Source organism: Cnephaeus nilssonii (assembly GCF_951640355.1).
Source record: "Cnephaeus nilssonii genome assembly, chromosome: 13".
NCBI classification, from domain to species: Eukaryota; Metazoa; Chordata; class Mammalia; order Chiroptera; family Vespertilionidae; genus Cnephaeus; species Cnephaeus nilssonii.
In genome coordinates this window covers 4215666-4233219 of record NC_137084.1, presented here as the reverse complement: position 1 = coordinate 4233219, position 17554 = coordinate 4215666, and the positions used below count along the sequence as shown (strand labels likewise).

General features: G+C 56.2%; 1 protein-coding gene across 1 annotated transcript; it reads right to left on the bottom strand.

Annotated features, from left to right (window-relative positions):
* Positions 1-4811: 4811 nt before the first annotated feature.
* SPINDOC (spindlin interactor and repressor of chromatin binding) lies at positions 4812-16152 on the bottom strand. Its single transcript, XM_079787370.1, is given in 8 exon segments — positions 4812-4963; positions 6255-6331; positions 6333-6381; positions 10276-10476; positions 10638-10775; positions 10923-11072; positions 11158-11487; positions 15799-16152. Coding segments are annotated over 8 exon segments (1098 nt in total). The 5' UTR covers positions 15926-16152; the 3' UTR covers positions 4812-4937.
* Between the last annotated feature and the right edge of the window lie 1402 nt (positions 16153-17554).

Sequence of the window (17554 nt, the reverse complement as noted above, 5' to 3'; positions counted from 1 at the left end):
AGAGGACAGCGTCCCACCGAGACCCAGCTTTCATTCTCTTGTCTTTTCTCAATCCTTCACCGCCCCCCTCAGGCTCACCCTTGGCTGTGCCACTTCCACCTCTGCAGTGAGCCTCTAGTCGGCACCGCCGGGCACAGGGCACGATCGCAGCAGTGCCAGGACTGGGGGACTCTGAAAATTGGGGTGATGAGGACACTGGGCACCACCATCAGAGTGCGAGGGGACGGGGTGCCGCTGCTGAGGTTTGTCACTGTGAATGACCTTCCTGTCTCCCACTGGGCTCTCAGGGGAAGATGGCCGCAGTGTAGAAGACAACAGGTCGGGGTCAGACCCAGGCTCGGCACATCAGACAAGTCACCTGGCTCACCGCGGCGCCTCAGCTCCCTCACCCATACAACGGGCACAACGCGGGGTGACCCACAGTGGGGACCAGGCTGTTCCTGTCACGGGATCTTCATTTGTGTTTGTGGAATCGGAGCCCACGGGTGGTCGCCCCCTGCCCCCTTGCGGCTCCTGCTTCTTAGGCGATCTGGGGCCTGAGGGGCCTGGGGCTGGACACGGTGCTGGGGAGCCCAAAAGGCCTCTTCTTCTCCCCTGGAGACCGGTGTATTCTGTGCGAGGGCCGATGCTCTTCCTTCCTCCAGGGAAGGGCCTGGGCTGAGGCACCTGGTTCCCAGGAGGTGGGCAACCAGACACACCGGGGTGCAGTGGAACACCCTCCCCGTCACCGCAGCTGCAGGCAGCTGCCCCCTCCCCGCCTGTGCCCCTTGGGGAGGTCAGCTGGGCATTCCCTTCCCAACAGACCCGGTGGGGGACACAGAGGGTCTGCAACCCCATCAGAGACGCTCTCCTATCCCAGCCCCCAGCCTCTGCCACACCTCAGGGTGTGTGGGGCTTTGCAGTTTACAAAGGGCCCAGAATGCCATCTCATTTGAGCTACACGTAGCCCAGTGATGGGCCAGACCGGTGATGCAAATGGGGTGCTGCACAGGGCCCAGCCGGTCCCCTCCCCAGCCATACCCTCACACACGAGTTCTCTTCAGGGACGGGAGGGGCTGCTTCCCTCGTCTCAGACCGGCTTTGCCCACAGGCTATGACTGGCATCCAAAAAGACCTCCTCGATCTAGGAGGGCACCTGGGAGGGGCAGCAGGTGGCCAGCTTCAGAGCCAAAGAAGTACTGGGGCCTAAGAGCTTGGGTGCCAGGAGTCGGGGCGGTGGCACCCTCTTCCCCACCCCTTCCCCCCAAGCCGTGGTTGGTTCTCATCACTCAGCCCTGGGAGGCGCTGGTATTTGCGAGGCTTTCTTGGTGTTCCGGGATGGGGGCTCCAGTCCCGGTGGGGGACCCTGAGCCATCAGCCCTACATTCAGAAACCTCCCTCTGAATTCCGGGTGGAGTCATGCCCTTGGCTCCATGCTCTCTACCTCCTTCTCCCCGGAGCCCAGAGGTGCCCAGTGGCAGCTCCCGGCCACACACGCTCCTACAGTCCCTCCGGTCCTGGTCCTGGCCGAGGCTGGGCGGACCCCTGCCAGCTGGGCTGTGGGGCTGACGTCACCGTGGCAACCGCCCTATGCGGAGAACTGTACTCCAGGGACCAGCTTATGTTGAAAAAATGGCACAAATACAAGCCAAGAGGGCACTCGACAAACATTTATTGAGCACCTACTCTGTGCCAGGCCCTGTGCAGGGCTCTAGGAAAACGGAGTCACTGCAAACTGGTCCCTGCCCGGAAGGAGCTCACAGTCTAGTGGGTCAAACCATGAATCATGTTGACAGTGGGGAAGGTGCATTTAGCTTCACCATTTTACAACGAGCTTGTATGTACGTTTTCTCAACTGTGAACATCCAGCAACACAGCCACGTTGTGTAAAAGCACGTCGGCATAATGTAAACAGTCACATGATTGAAAGGATGAAGAGTAATCAACTGCAATAGTTCACATCCCGGTTTCAGAGCCAGATTTCCAGCATCATTCCTTCCTTCCTGTTAGGGAGGACACAAGTTTTGCCAACCTGCGCAAATGGTGGCAGACACCGAAATCCCATGGCCCCCTGACGCCACACAGTGGGTCGGGAATCTTTGCCCGCTGCCTGGTCTTCTCCCCTCCCCTGGACAAGGCCCCATACATCCTTGGGCTCCAAGTGAGTCAGATGGGGAGAAAGGACCACGTCCCATGAGTGAGATCACAGTGAGATTCCTCACATCCGGTTTGGATCAAGTGACACCAGCACAGGCGACAGCGACCTCAGGCCCAGATCCTTCTACATCAGGTCCTCCCTGATTTAGGGACTGGCTTTCTGGATGGTCTCAAACCTGGCTGAGTCAGTGCCATACGGGAACCTCGGCCCTAGCCACGCCCTCTCCCTGAACACTCAGTATTTATCAGGAGCAGGTGGGGGACTCCCCGCTCTATCCCACCTGCCCCTGGACTCCAAACAGGGCAGTGCTGTGTGGGGCCTGGGGGAAGCTCCCGGCCCTTCTTCAGAACACCATACCACCAACGGGAAGCACCAGTCCTCACCGTCACTGGCCTGTGATGGGTTTCGGAGGGGAGGGGCAGGAATCTGGTGAAGAGACCCAAGGTGGACCTCCTCCTGGTCTGGGGAACAGGAAACAGGACAAAGGCTCGGGTCCAATTAAACCAAAGTGTTCAGCTGAGCACACAGAGCTGAACTGTTGAAGGCAGGGCTGCATTTAGGACCCGCGTGCACACCCGCCCATTATGGGGCGGGGGAGGGGATGCATCTCTCCCGCTGCGGGCTGGCCACCGCCACTTCCCTTTAACCCTTTGCACTCGCTTGCTTTTTACTCGATTCCTTTATTCTACTCAGGATTTAATTTTTTAAATACCCCAGATTTTACAAAGCACGGCAGTAGAATAAAAAATTGGAGTTTCTTTTCATACAAATTTATTTATTTGGATTTTTTTTAATATTTCAAATTATTGATACATTCAAAGAGAAATTTTAATCTCTATAATTTTTCATGGTGTGATATTTTTTGAAACATTCACCCACATGAAGACCTGGTTTACATTCACATGTTTCGCAAATATAAATCGTCTCTCTTCTTCCTCCTTTGATTTTTCTGTTAGAACAAACAACACAATCTTTGTGTTTTTTGTTAGGGTGAGGTGTGATTATATGGAGCTTTCCATTTAACGTTGCTCTAAGTTAGTGGATAATAATCTACCCCTGGAAGTTAGTGTACCATCTCTGAATTCTCCAACAAGATCATGTACTAGTTTCCTAATAAATTTCACATGTGTTATCGGTTTTTCATTTTTTCTTTTTTGGCATTCTTTGTACAATATATAGGAATTTACAACACTGACCTGAAGCCCCCAGAAAAACAATTGACGCCACCATTTTAGAGTCTTCCTCATAAAACAGTATGTGCCTGTGTAGTGATCAGCTATATCAACACCCCCCATAAACTTTGTATAGTTGGTCACGACCTTGGGTTGGAGAACTATTTCCTTCCCACCACCACGCACTCTCCTTTCCACAGACTCAGTCTCTGAAGTGTCCCATGTACTGAGCATTGTGACTATCCTCTTGTCTTTCCACGCAAGAAGCATTACATTTTCATCCCTGAAAGCCACTATCTCTCCTTTCATTAGCTTTGGATGTTTGATAACAGGTGGATTATCTTTCCTGTTGGGCATTATTGTCCCTGTCAAGTGTGTTTTTTCCTTGAACAATTCCTTTGCAAGCGTGACACTAGTGTAATACCTGTCAGTGAAGAAATGATAACCTTGAGAACCAGGTACTGAGTTCTTCAATCTTTCATGAAGCTCTAAAACTATTCTGCTAGTAAAAGGGAGATCAGGTCTCACCAACGTTTCAGATGTTATTCCTCCATAATAAGGGACAAATGAATGTACGTAACCACATTTTGAATCTGAGAGGACATATAAACGAATACCCCATTTTGTTGGCTTTTTAGGATTATATGTGATGAAGTGTATCTTTCCCTTGAAACCAACAACAGCCTCATCAACAGCAATCTCTCTTCCCGGACAGAATCTCTCCCTAAATTTCATTGCAAGGTATGACAAGAAGCAGTTTACCTTCTCGATTCTTGTTCTCAAATCTTTACTTGACTTTCTCTCCCTAAATTTCATTGCAAGGTATGACAAGAAGCAGTTTACCTTCTCGATTCTTGTTCTCAAATCTTTACTTGACTTTTGGTCGTTTTTCAAGTGTAACATCCAAAATATTTGCAAGAACCTTTCTCTTTTGAAAACAGATGGAAAAAATGGTATATGAGACTCAAAATCCATGGACCAATAACTCTGCAAGTTGGGGTGATTCAATACACCCATATTTAGTATTACACCAAGAAAAGCCTTCATTTCCTCTATCGTCACATCTTTCCAATTATTCCAAGTGGGTAGCTGGGATCGTTCTTTCTGGCTAATTTTATGCCTAGCATAATCATTTGTCTCATCCGTTATATTTTTTATCAACGTCTCAGTAAAAAACAACTGAAAAAAGTCTATTGGTGTGGCACATCCAGAAGGAACTTGAGGTCCAACATGTAACTGACCGGTGGAGAAAGGGATTCTGCTAGGCTCTTTGTCATTCACAGATGTAGATGTCCACTTTCCTTTTTCCTGTTTTCCCCTAGAAACGTAACTTTCACTGGGTCTTATACCCGATTTCTCAATGATATCACCTTTATCTCCATCACTCTCACTCAAATAAACAATTGTGCGTCTTCGTTTTGCCTTTATGAATTCAATGTCACTGTCACTGTCAGTACTTTCAGCCAGATCTTTGGGCAAAGCAAGGGACCTTTTCCTTTCTGTAGTTCCACTAGGACCAGCGATTTGTTCATCATCTCCACTCGCATCCTCGGAGAACTCACTTCCGTCACTATTACATTTTTCACTTTTTTCTTCATTTTCGAAGTAAAATTCATCATCGCTGCTTTCTATGTCTTTGGAAAACTTATCCATCCTGAGGAGGGGAAATTCACTCAGAACGTGCGACTGCTAGGGGGCAAACCAATCATCCAACTAAACCCTGTGTCATGACAACATCTGTGATATGCTAATAGAAATCTAAACAAACCTAGGAGACGAAAAGATAAGGAAGGTTCTTTACCAAGGGAAGATGATGCAAGGACTCATGCCTTGGACCCTCCTACTCAAGATTGCTGCCTATGCAAAAGATAAGCTTAGGTGGTGGCATCAGTTGAGACGGCATTTACATTTTACTTGTCCTTTCATGCTAATGAAAACAAGAAAAGATACTGGAAAAATAGACAAAAATCCCCCCCACACCCCCGCGGTGAAACTACGTGTCGAGTGTGGCTCGACATACGAGCTGCTACCGATGCTAACCGTGTCGAGTCACGCTCGACATCCGAGTGCAAAAGGTTAAAAAGGTCAGGTTAAGCCTCACCTCCCAGGGTGAGGACCCTGGGCGGTGGCTTCTCTCGGACAGTGGCCTGGGAGTCAGCAAGCTCATGTCCAGGGCAGGGGAGGGAAGGGGATGCTTCTCTGTGACTGACGCCAAGGCAGACCTAGGCCTCTGGCCCAACAAAGCCCTGCCCTGGTCCTGCCCAGGACAACCTTTCAGCCCTCCTGCCCCTCAAGGTCACCCCAGGAGGCCAGCTATCCTCCTGCAAGCCCCTCCCCCCAATGATGGCCCAGACGGAACTCTCTTAATAAAAAAAAATAATTTATTGTCAACAAGGAGATGTATGTACAACCGGAAAACAGGAGTGGGAGTGAATGAGGCCCAGGTGGGCTGCCTGGCCTCCTGCAGGGATGGAGCGGGAAGAGGTAATGGAGGCCTCCTGGTTTAGGGGCCTGAACAGGGGGGAGGAGAGGCGTCCTCCGAGGTAGTGGGACTCAGCTCAAACCCCGTGGTGACCTCCTCTCTCTGGTGTAAGGCACTGCGCCAAAGGAGAATGGTGAGCGGCTGAGAGGATGGGAGGAGGTGGGACAGAGAGGTGTGGGTCAGCAAAGGGATCGGGCGGGGGTTCTCCACAGGCCCAGTGCCCCAACACACAGCCTCAGCCGCGTCCCCACCTGCTGGGCGGGCACTTTTCTGTGCCCCCTCCCCGCCTCCGTCCTACCTTGGCACTCTTCATCAGGTGGCAGAGCGGAAGCTCTGAGAAGCCAAGAGACACGGCCTCCTCCATCCCCTCCCCGGGAAGCAGGAACCTATACACCACTCCCTGCTTCTCGCCACCCCCCGTGGTGCTGATTCCAACAAAACCGCGGGCGGTCTGGGGTGTCACCTGCTCCCACACCCTTGGTGCCCTGGGGATGCTTGGACCAATCTTGTAGGAGGCTGACTGCCGGGGACTCCTCCATCCACCCGGATAACCTGGAGATCCAGTGTCCCGCGAAGGCCCGAAGGGGGACCTGGGCAGGAATGGGAGCAGAGAGCAGGGTCAGGGCCCTCCAGACACCCCACTATGAGGATGTTCCTGAAGGTCTCCGCACACACACCCCCGTTTCCAGAGCCCAGTGCCCGGTGTGTGGGAAGCCCAATTGAGCAAATTCTGCTTTGTACTCAGAAGCTGGTCTGCCTCCTGATAAACTAGAAGCTCCTTGAGGACAGGCTGAACCCCGCTCATTCGCTCCTTGATCAACAATAACTTATTAGGCTACCAAGCTCGGCCCCACGGTTCCAGTTGCTAGGGCAACGGCGGCGCATGGAGCAGAGCAAGTGGCTTTCTTGGAATTGATGTCCCAGTGATGAGCCAATCAATGAGAATAAACAAGAGATGCAATAGGACATATGCAGACAGATGCAAAGGAAAAAACATATGCCAGGGAAGGGGAGAGGGAGGGTCTCAGGATGCTGACCTGTGAGCAAAGATGGACAGGAAGCGAGGGGCCAGCTCGGCAGAGAGCTGGGGGAGCAGCATCCGGTGGGAGGAAGACAGTGCAGGTGCCGCTGCAGAGCGACCTGCTGCTGCAGGAACAGCAAGGCCAGTGCCTGCAGTGAGGGTGCAGGGACAGGAAAGGTCCTGGGGTGAGGATCACATCACCAGGACAAGACTTGGGTGTTCGACAGGGACCCTGGGTACTCTGAGACCAGGCCATAGTGGGCAAAGGTAAGAAGCCAGACTGGCTGGAAGGCTGTCCCAGGAACCAGGCAAGCGACAGCTGGGACAGGGGAGCCGCAGTGGAGGTGGTGACAGGAGGTGAATTCTGAGCACGTCTGGAGGTGGGGCTAACAGATTTGTCCATGGTCTGATGTGGTTTTGAGAGACAAGAGGATGACGGAGGGTCTGACCCAAGCAAACTGAAGACTGAGGTGGCCAGTGCCTCAGGAAGAAAAGACTGAGGAAGACTAGACTGACCGGGGCGAGGGGAAGAGACTGGGCTCCGCTCCGACGTGCCAAGCTTGAGAGAACGCTTAGCCCGAGTAGAGATGTCCATGGGCAATTCGGAGAGGCTGGGACCGAGGGGAGAGGTCTGGGCTGGAGGGTCAGGGCAGGAGTTGTGAGCACGAGAATGGTATTTAAAGCTGCGATTCTGGGCGGGTCACCCAGGGAGTGAGTACACACCCTGACCCACGGTTGGGGCACTTATTCATTCATTCACTCACCAAATACCTAGTTAAGCAGCACCTATTCAGTGCTGGGCACTGGGGAGAGGTACCACAGTGAGTGAGACAGGCAAACATCCTGAGCTGAAGGAGCTGCCATTCCACAAAGCGGGTGAAAGGTCACGGACAAATGGGACAGTGGCTAGGGAAGGAGGGGTAAGAAGGGAGACGTAAGAGCTTTGTGTAGGCTGCTGGGCAAAATCCAGAAAAAACTGATGGGCAACAGAGAAAGGTCCGGCGGGAGAGACGGCCCTGGCAATGGGTCTAAGGACTGGCCTTTGCGGGAGCGACAGTTACAGCCGGGGGGGGGGGGGGGGGGGGGGGGAGAGCAAAGGCAGCGGACGTGGCCCGAGGGAGGGAGGGAGGGAGAGAGGGAGGGAGCCAGGGGTGGGCTCTGGCCCTGTGGGTGGGCTCGGCGGCAGCGCACAGAGGCTGCGCTTCCCAGGCAAGCGAGGGGCCTGAGCGCGCTGCCTTCCCTCCCAAGGCTCAGCGTCCTCTTCAGGAACACGGGAGCCGGGCCCTCAGGGCCCCTTCGGCCTGGGCACCCTCCCACCTTCACCCTACAAGGCCCCAGAAAGCCCCAGAAAGCCTTTCCTGACCGCTTCACACTCGTGTCCATCCGCTCAGCTGACCTGACCAGAGACCTTCTCCAACTTCTCAAACCTTGATCTTTAAACTTTTAAAAGTGGTAGTGTCTTTATTCAAATAAAATCTTCAGCGAACTTTAACACGTAAAACTCAGAGCAGAGACATTCGGTTGAAGCCTGTTTCCGAGAAATCCAGCCAAGCTCTGAGGTCCGGAGAGCCCGCGGCGCTGTCCTCCGCACGGGACCAGCGTGGGGCTATTCTCTGCACGGCCTCCAGCCTGCCCCTCCGACCACAGCTGCTCGGGGACCAAGGCTGCCTCGCGCGTGGCGCTTTCCACAGGGCTCCGCTCGGGGCTGGGCCGCAGGACACTCGCTGTTGGGTTGTTTAGTGTCTTCTGTGGCTCCCGGCCGAGTCCGAACTCCACAGATCCTGCCCCTGCGGGGAGTACCTGCAGCCCCTCCACCCCTCCCGTCACTCAGTTCGCTGAGCCTCAAGTCTTTCCCCACTCACCCCAAAGGGACCGAGGCCCAGGGACTCCCTTCTCAGCTACCCGCCACGCCACAGAGGTGGAGCTGGGCACTGGGAGCCCAGGGCTCAAAATGAAGGCTCTTTGGAGAAGGAAAGCAGACCCACTGAACAAAGAGGCAGCCACTTAGCGCCGTGACCAAGACAACAGGAGACTCGGAAACGTTCAAGTCCAAGCAGTCTCGGGGAGGCAGGACTGGAATGTGACTCAAGCTGAAACTTGAGCCAGTTAAAACCGGATCTATGTGAAGGGACGCCTGCCTCGAGATGGGAAGGAAGCACGCACACGACCTGCTGCACACGCAGAGCTCGGGGGAAGGGCTGGGGATACAGAGCAGCTATGACGAGCGGGCACCGCGGTGAGCACTGTGGCTGAGAGGGGCACGCTTGCTCTTCCTCTCGAGTGCCTCTTCCTCGGGCTCTAACGCCACACGCACCTTCAGACCGGCTGGGACAAGGCACTCCCCGCGTCACTCACTCACTCCTGCAAGAACCACTTCCTGAGCCAGCGCCGCTGTGAGCAGGGCCCGGCATGGCGAAACGAAGAGGACGCAGGCTCAGCCTCCGCCCTACTGAAATGTGCTCGCTCTCATCGGAACCCTGCCTCTGCTTGGTGCCATGACTGTGGTACAGGCAGAACACCGGTCCCCACGGGGTCCTTGTCCCCAACCCCAGGACCTGCGAACATGGTAAGTTCCACGGCAAAGGAGAAGCAAGGCTGCAGGCTTAGGCTCTGCATGGCTGGAATGGCTGGTGCCAGTCGGCTGACTTTAAACTACAGATTCCTCTGGGCGATCTGGTGGACTCAGTGTGGTCACAAGCGTCCTTAAGTGGGGAAGGAGGCGGCAGAAGATTAGGCCAAAGATGGCATCCCGAGAAAGGGTCTGCTGGCCCCCGCGGGCCTTGAAGACGGAAGGAGGCGAAGCAGGGAATGCGGGCGGCCTCTAGAACCCTGAAAAGGCAAGATCCAGGCTCCCCTGAGCCTCCAGAGAAAACGCGGTCCTGCCGACACCGTGACTTTCCAGCCAGGGAGACCTCTGACCTCCAGAACTGAAAAGTAACACATCTGTGCTGTTGGAAGCCACTGAGTCGGTGGCAACTTGTTACAGCAGCCACAGGGACTGACAGGCATGGGAAGAAGGAAGCATCTGAGAATCTCCTAGGAAAGGCACTCCGTAAGGACCCGGTGAACTGCGTACAGAAGTTTCTCACGATCAGGAGGACGTGCTACAAAAACACGCTCCCTGCTGTCATTCGGCAACTCACTGAGCCGCTCTGCCCAGAGGTTCTGCTGAGTGTTCACTGGTCTAGTCTGTAAACAGGCCCAGGTGGGCACCTCTCACTCAGGCTCCAGTCAACTTCCGGTGTCACCTTGGGGGAGGACTGGCCTAGTCCAACCTAATGACCACTTCCGGGACACGCCAAGGGCCTGTCAGGAAAGCTCAGCCCAGAGCCAGCCCGTCCTTCGAATCCGCCGGCCCCAGGCCCCATCTCCCAGGGACCCAAGCGCCCAACATCAAGGAGCAGCCTCCACGGGGCCAGAGCCCACGCAGCCTGCCCGGCCCTGGTCTCCCTCGGGAGCTCACCTGGAGAGGGGCTCTCCAGCGGGGGGAGGCCTCCTTCGGCTGCTTGCCCCTCCCTGGGTGCGTCCTTGCCGTCGGCGGCCCTTAGCTGGGTGTGGGAAAAGAGCTGCAGGACGAAGCCGGGAGGGAAGCTGCCGTCAGTGAAGTGTCGGACCTCGGGGGGCGCTGTGAAAGCCTCTGTGGGCGAGTCAGGCGACAAGGGGTCTGCGAGGGAGGAGAGTGGAACTGTGAGTCCCGGAGGGTGGGCAGCCTTCCCCCACGGAGGCCAGGACCCAGAGGCCTGAGCACCACTCAGGCGAGGTGCGGGAGCCCTCGGACTGGGCCCTGCCCACCCCCACGTGCCCCGACCTGGGCTCCCCCTTCACCTGAGTCAGAGTCCGGGTCCGGGTCCAGGTTTTTGGTCATGGATCTGCCTCTTTTCTTTCTGACTGGCTCTTCCTCAGGGGGCTCCTTCCATCTCTGACTCCGAGGCTTCTTATTTACTGGCTCTGTGGCAGGGGCAACTGCAAAAAAGGGAATATGCCTGAACCCCGCAACCTCAACCTGAACCCCGCTGCTGAAGCTCTCTGCCCAACAGCCTCTCTACCCCAGAACACAGGCCTGTGCCTCCCTTTCCCCCAGCTCAGCCTCACTGGCTCCCCATGACTGACCTGGAAGCTCAAGGGGGCGGAGTCCCCTGGGCCGGGTCCTTCTCGGGAGGACTGTGCTGTCCTCGGAGTCAAGAAGAACGACAATCTCTGCTGGCATTCTGGCAGGGTCTGGGGCAGAGTCAGGGTCTGCACTGACGTCCGGGGCCGAGTCTGAAGGGGGCAAATGCCCCGTGAGCGCCACGCGCGTGTTCCCACAGGCCTGCTTTTCTCCCACCCCCACCCCCGGCCCAACTACCTGAGTTGGGTGGGGATGGCTGCTCAGCTCTGACATCTTGCAAAAGGGCCACCCCCTCGCTCCAGGCCTCCAGGATGTTGCTCTTCTCAGAAGGGCTCAGGTCCAGGGTGTGAGGATGCTGCTCCAGGATGTGCGCGCGCGCCGTGTCCGCCGAGGGGAACTGGATCTCGGCCCCACACACCATGCACAGCGCCCGCCCGCTGCCTTCCGGGCTGTTCCCCACCAGGAACTCCTGCTCCCAAGTCATCTGCAGCTTGGGCTCCTCACAGCCATTGCCGCCTGCCTCCAGCAGGCTGGGCCTGGGCGGCGGGGTCTTCTCCTGCTGAGCCACTATGGAAGGAGAGGAGGGGGCGGTGTGATCAGCAAAGGTGCCCATGGCCAATATTAGTTAGGACACAAGTCCCCACACTTGGTGGTGTACGAGAGGAGCATTCCACTGTAAAAAAGTGAATAGCCCGGCTGGTGTGGCTCCGTGGTTGAGCACTGACCTATGGACCAGAGGTCACAGTTCAATTTCTGGTCAGGGCACATAACCAGGTTTCGGGCTCAATCCCTAGTGAGGGGCGTGCAGGAGGCAGCCAATCAATGATACTCTTCATCATTGATGTTTCTATCTCTCTCTCCCTCTCCCTTCCTCTGTGAAATTAATAAAAATTTTTAAACAAAATAAATTCTTCAGCTTTCATCCTAAAAAAGGAGGAAAAAATAAATAAATGGAGCTAGAGCTGTCATCCCAGAGGAACTACCTTGCACATCTTATGCCTCAAATCTTTGGGATGTTAAAAGGGCAAAATAACCTTTGGACTGGGCCTAAAGCTACGTGTCCTAAAGCAAGGATAAGAAGAAAGCAGATACGATGACCACTGAACTGAAAATTAAAAACATCCTTTAGCCGAAACCGGTTTGGCTCAATGGATAGAGCGTCGGTCTGCGGACTGAAGGGTCCCAGGTTCGATTCCGGTCAAGGGCATGTACCTTGGTTGCGGGCACATCCCCAGTAGGGGGTGTGCAGGAGGCGGCTGGTCGATGTTTCTCATCAACGTTTCTAACTCTCTATCCCTCTCCCTTCCTCTCTGTAAAAAATCAATAAAATATATTTTAAAAAAATAAAAATAAAAAATAAAAACATCCTTTAGAATTAGCCTCACTATTTAGGTTATCTGCACCATCAGAAATATCTTCCGTATACTGACACAACTGTCCCCTTCCCTTTCCCATAAATAGCCCTTGCCTTTGTCTCCTATTGGAACACTACAGGGATGGGCAAAAGTTAGGTAATAATAACAACGATACAAGAATAAACTGTTTGGCCCTACTCGGTTTGGCTTAGTGCAGTGGTCGGCAAACTCATTAGTCAACAGAGCCAAATATCAACAGTACAACGATTGAAATTTCTTTTGAGAGCCTAATTTTTTAAACTTAAACTTCTTCTAACGCCACTTCTTCAAAATAGACTCGCCCAGGCCGTGGTATTTTGTGGAAGAGCCACACTTAAGGGGCCAAAGAACCGCAGTTTGCCAACCAGGGCTTAGTGGATAGAGCATCAGCCTGTGGACTGAAGGGTCCCAGGTTCAATTCCGGTCAAGGGCACATGCCCGGGTTGCGGGCTTGATCCCCAGTGTGGGGTATGCAGGAGTCAGCCCATCAATGATTCTCTCTCATCATTGATGTTTCTCTCTCCCTCTCCCTTCCTCTCTGAAATCAATAAAAATATATTTAAAAAAATAAACTGTTTGTTTTTAAACAAACAAATAAGTCTTCAGTCTTGCACATCCACCCAGAATCCCCAGTCTGGCAAATTCCTCCCTTAAAGGACCTGCTCAGATTCTCACGCCTGGGAGCCTTGGCCTCCCACCCCTGGCAGTTTATTACACCCACATCTGACATCAAGTCACACTTTCTTGAGGTCAAAGATGGTAAATTTTATCATCTTATTGTCCCCACAGGGCGGGCACATAGGAGAGGAGATGCTCAATGGGCCTTCGGTCAGTGAGTGAGCAACGTGCCTGCTTCTCCAGCCGTTGAGGCTCCCTCAGAAGGCCGCCCGTCCCATCCAAGCTAGCCCCTCACACAGTGCCCCTGAGCCTTGGCAGCGGTAACTGCATCCCCATGGGGCTGCCCGGCGCCTGCCCTTTGTGCACAAGGACCATTAGCTGCCAGGGCAGGAGCTCTTGGTAGCTTGGCAAAGGCAGGCAGCTCAGGGCTGTGCGGAGTGCCTAAGACCCCTCCCTCATGGGTACGGCTCATTCCCACCCAAGAGGACGGGACGAAATACAAATATGGGAGGCCCCGGCACCTGGGGCTGCATGGAAGAGGTGGCATTTGAAATGACAGGGGAATTGGCTAGGACTCAGAAGATCCAGGTCCAAGTGGGGTTGTATCTAACTCCCATGTGACCATGGCAGGCACCTGGACCCCGAGTTGGAATCAGGCTTTCTTTCCTACTACTCGTCCAGAACAGCTCTCATCAAGGTCACCCGTGCTGAACCCAGCAGTCAGCTCTTCAACCTCATCTTCTGACTGATCACTTCCACCATCCTGACCTGTCACTCAGCTTCCAGGGTACCACCTTCCTGTGGTTCTTCCTTCACTGGGGCTCTTTTTCAGTCACCTACGCCAGTTCCTCATTTCATTTCCGTCCTCATCATCTCTTTCCAGGAACCTGCATGGCTCCCTCCCCTCTGCCAGGTCGCTGCTGAAGAACCACATTCCCACCATGGCCTTCTCCGCCAGTGCAGAAAGCTGCCGCCGCGCCACCTGCGCACTCCTTTCCCCACAGCACACATCACCGCCTGGCACGGCGTGTCGCATGTGTTCCTAATGCACGCTGGAGGCTCCAGGACAGCATGGACTTCTGATCCTTCACGCCTGTTATCAACAGCATCAATAGTGCCCGGCCGAGCGCGGCGCTCAGAAATGTCTGATGAGGGAATGACTCCATCTCCCACCTGGAACGCTGGAGCACACGACTTCTCAGACCGCTTGTCCGCCCTCTTCCTCTCACCGCCTGGTCCCACTGCCCGCCCGCTGACCATTCCCGTGCTTATACCTCCAGCCAGACTCTCCCATGAAATCGAGACCCGTGTGTCCAACTTCCTACCTGACCTCCCCACTGGAATGTGTCCCAGGCACCTCGGCCTCACCACGTTCCAACCCGAACTCCCGACCTCCCAACCTCCCTTCCCACCTCAGTTAGCGGGAAGCCCATCCTGGTTGCTCAGGCCCAAACCTTGAATTCATCCTCTCTCTCTCTCTCCCACAGCTTCTTGCCTCAGGACCTGTGTACTTGCAAGTCCCTCTGCCTAAAGGCTTTCCTCCACGTCTCTCTGGGGTCCACTCCCACCCTTCCCTTGGGTCTGTGCTCAAATTTCACCTCCTTAGAGAATCGACCATCCATGTCCCAAATCAAACACTGACCCCTCTTTCCTCCTCACTCTGCTCTAGTGTTCCCGGAGCCACTGATCGCCACCTGACTTACTCTGCGCTGGTTTATGTCTGTCTGCGTTCGGTCCTTCGGATGTGCGTGTGCATGTTCCAGAGGGGCAGTTTCCTCTTTGTTTATGGCCATTAGCATGTCCAGCCTAAAACAGTGCCTGGCACATAGTAGGTGTCCCCTGATGAGCTGCTCTGGGCTTCTAGTTCCTCATCCCTAACAGCCTGGCGCGGAGCACTCCATGAACCAGGAGAAGCTGGAGATGCTCTCTCTGTTGGACTGGAAGCTCTGAGGATGGTGCCTTTATCCCCCACTCATCTTCCAACCCTCCAGATTCCAAACGGAAGAGGCAGCCCTTCCCTCATTCCGTCCCGGAGGTAAAGCGAATGGCTCTCCCCTCTGCCTCCCCTGGGCACTTCCCCCCAAAAAGAGGGGCCTGGGGGTCGGGCTATTTGCATTTCCATGACCAGTGCTTCTCCCATTAAGGTGCCCTTTGTTTCCCCGTCCGGAGGCCTGGAGACTTGGAGGAAAGTTCCCAGACCTTCCTCGAGGCCCCTCCCGCGGCCACTCTCCTCCTAGGGAGGCTGAGGGCGCCCCCTCCCCCCCAGGCAAGGGCTTCTCTGAAACCGGGTGCTGCCAGCACCCCCACTCACCCCCGAGGCTGTGGAATGTGACACCTGTGGCTCGCGCAAGTGGAGGGCCTAGGTGTGGAGGTGGGGGCCGGGGAGCGGCAGGGCCCTTACGATCCTCCGGGCCGGAGGCAGCGGCGCCGGCCTCCATCCTCCGAGCCGCTCGGGACCACCAGGCGGCCGCGCCCCGGCTCGGGCCCTCGGCCTGCCGCCCTCGGCCCACCGCACAGCCGGGCCCTGGGCCTGTGTCCACTCCGCGGGGCGGGAGACCACGGCCGCGGACCGCAGGCGACTCCGGCGATCCGGCCGCCGGCTGGGCTCGGGAAAGGGGGCGCTCGGGCACCGGAAGCTCCGGAGCGCGGCGGGCGGGCAGGGATCGAAGGCTCCAGACCCCGGGCGGGGGAGGGGCTCGGGGAGGCCTGGGATTCCGAGCCCGGGAGGGGGCGGGGCGGGCGCCCGGCCGGAGCGGAGGGGGAGGGCGCCGGGCCCAGACCCCAGGGGCAGGGGTGCGCGGGGCCCCCCGGGGGCAGGTCCGACCCCGGACCGCGACGCGGAAGTGGAGTCCCCTCCCCTCCTCACCTCTGAGCATCGGCTCGGGCCGCGGGATCACGGCCACCACCACGGCCTCGTCCTCGTCCTCCGCCTCCTCGCATTTGAGCGTCACCTCGAAGCAGTCCAGCGCGGCGCCTTCGGCCTTGAGGGCCATGGTGCGGCCGGGGCCGCCGCGCCCGGGCTCCGCAGGGCCGGCGCGCGGGCCTGGCGCTCAGCCGCCGCCCCCTCCCCGCCGCCCGCCGGGCCTGCGACGGCCGCGTCCGGGCCTCCCCGCGACCTGGAACGTCGGGACCCCGGGCGGGGAGGGCTCAATCCGGGGCCCCAGCCCCCCGCCGCTCCCTTTTATGGAGCCTCATTGTCGGCGCCCTGCGGGCCGCCCGGCGCGGGCCCGCCCCCCAGCCCGGCGCGGCCAATCACGCGCGGCGCCGCCCCGCGCACGCGGCCCCGTTAGAATCCCAGGCCCCGCGGGGGCCGCGGGAAGGGCTGGCGGGCGCCCGCAGCCCTGGGGCCCGCGGCGGGAGTGGCGGCCCGGAGCGCGGGCCCTGTGGCTCCCGGAGGGTCGCCCGGAGCCGCCGGCCCCGTCCATTCAGGTGGCGGCTCTCCGTGGAGAGGCCGCCGGACGCGTCTCGCTGGCACGAGGAGCACTGGCCTCCGTTGGGAGATGCCCGGGGCGGCGTGGCAGGGGCCGTGGCGTGGGAAGAGTGGAGACGGAATGGCTTCCCGATCTGCCAGCTCTTGGTGACCGTGGGCACCTTATCTGTTTTCCCAGATACTTATACTTCCTTCGAAAAAACGTGGTGGAACCTTCTGGACCAGGGGTACCAGGAGGAAGAGCCAAGTGGAGTGTGGGCGGTTGCAGACCATCTCTCATGTTTATGATTTCCAGTTTTTATTCGAATTTTTGTAAGAATCTATTTGAGCCAGGGGATACACCTGGAAGCAAGATCTCAAGAGACCGAGATAAATGCTTCCTATATATGATTTCCGCTTTTTAAACGTGAGTCTGGGGACTGCGCCCCGCGCCAAGGTCACAGAAATCCTTAAGAGCCCCCAGACCGGAGCCCAGTTGCCATGGCGGCCATGGCGTTGCAGCATTACCCTGCCTGGCTGAGCGTTTCCCTCTGTGACATCGTGGGCACCTCCCTGCGCGGTGGGACCCTCCCTGAGATTTTGGTGGAGAAAATGTCTGGTACTGAAAACCCACTTTAAAATGCCGCTGTCACAGACCTAGCGCAGTCGTGATTCAGGGTGACGCACTGTCTTGCCTGCAGATGACACTGGTCCCATAAGGTTATAAAGGGACTGAAAACATCCTGTGGCCTGCTGACCTCCTAGAGGTCGTGCTTTCCGAAAAGAGGAGCCTCGGGCAGGCCCTCCAGGAGGTTTTCCAGAAGGAGGCACTGCTGTCACCGGAGGTGGCAACTCCGGGCCTGTTATTGCCCTTGAACTTCCCGTGGGAAACAAGTGCCAATGGAAGACAGTGCTGTGTAGGTCTAGGCTGATGTGTGTGTTTGGGTCCTAGTTTTCCTTCTTCTTCGTTGATTCTAGAATCTAGAGAGAGGAAGGGAGAGGGAGAGAGAGAAACATCAACCATCAACATCGATTGGCCGCCTCCCATACCTACCCCGACCAGGGATCATGTGCCCTGACCGGAAATTCAAACCCGCCACCTTTCAGTGTAAGGGATGATGCTCCAACCAACCGAGTCACACTGGCCAGGGGTTAAAGAAATGTTTTTTTTGTTTATAAAGTAAAAAAGTAAGCTCAGTTTAATTTAGTATTA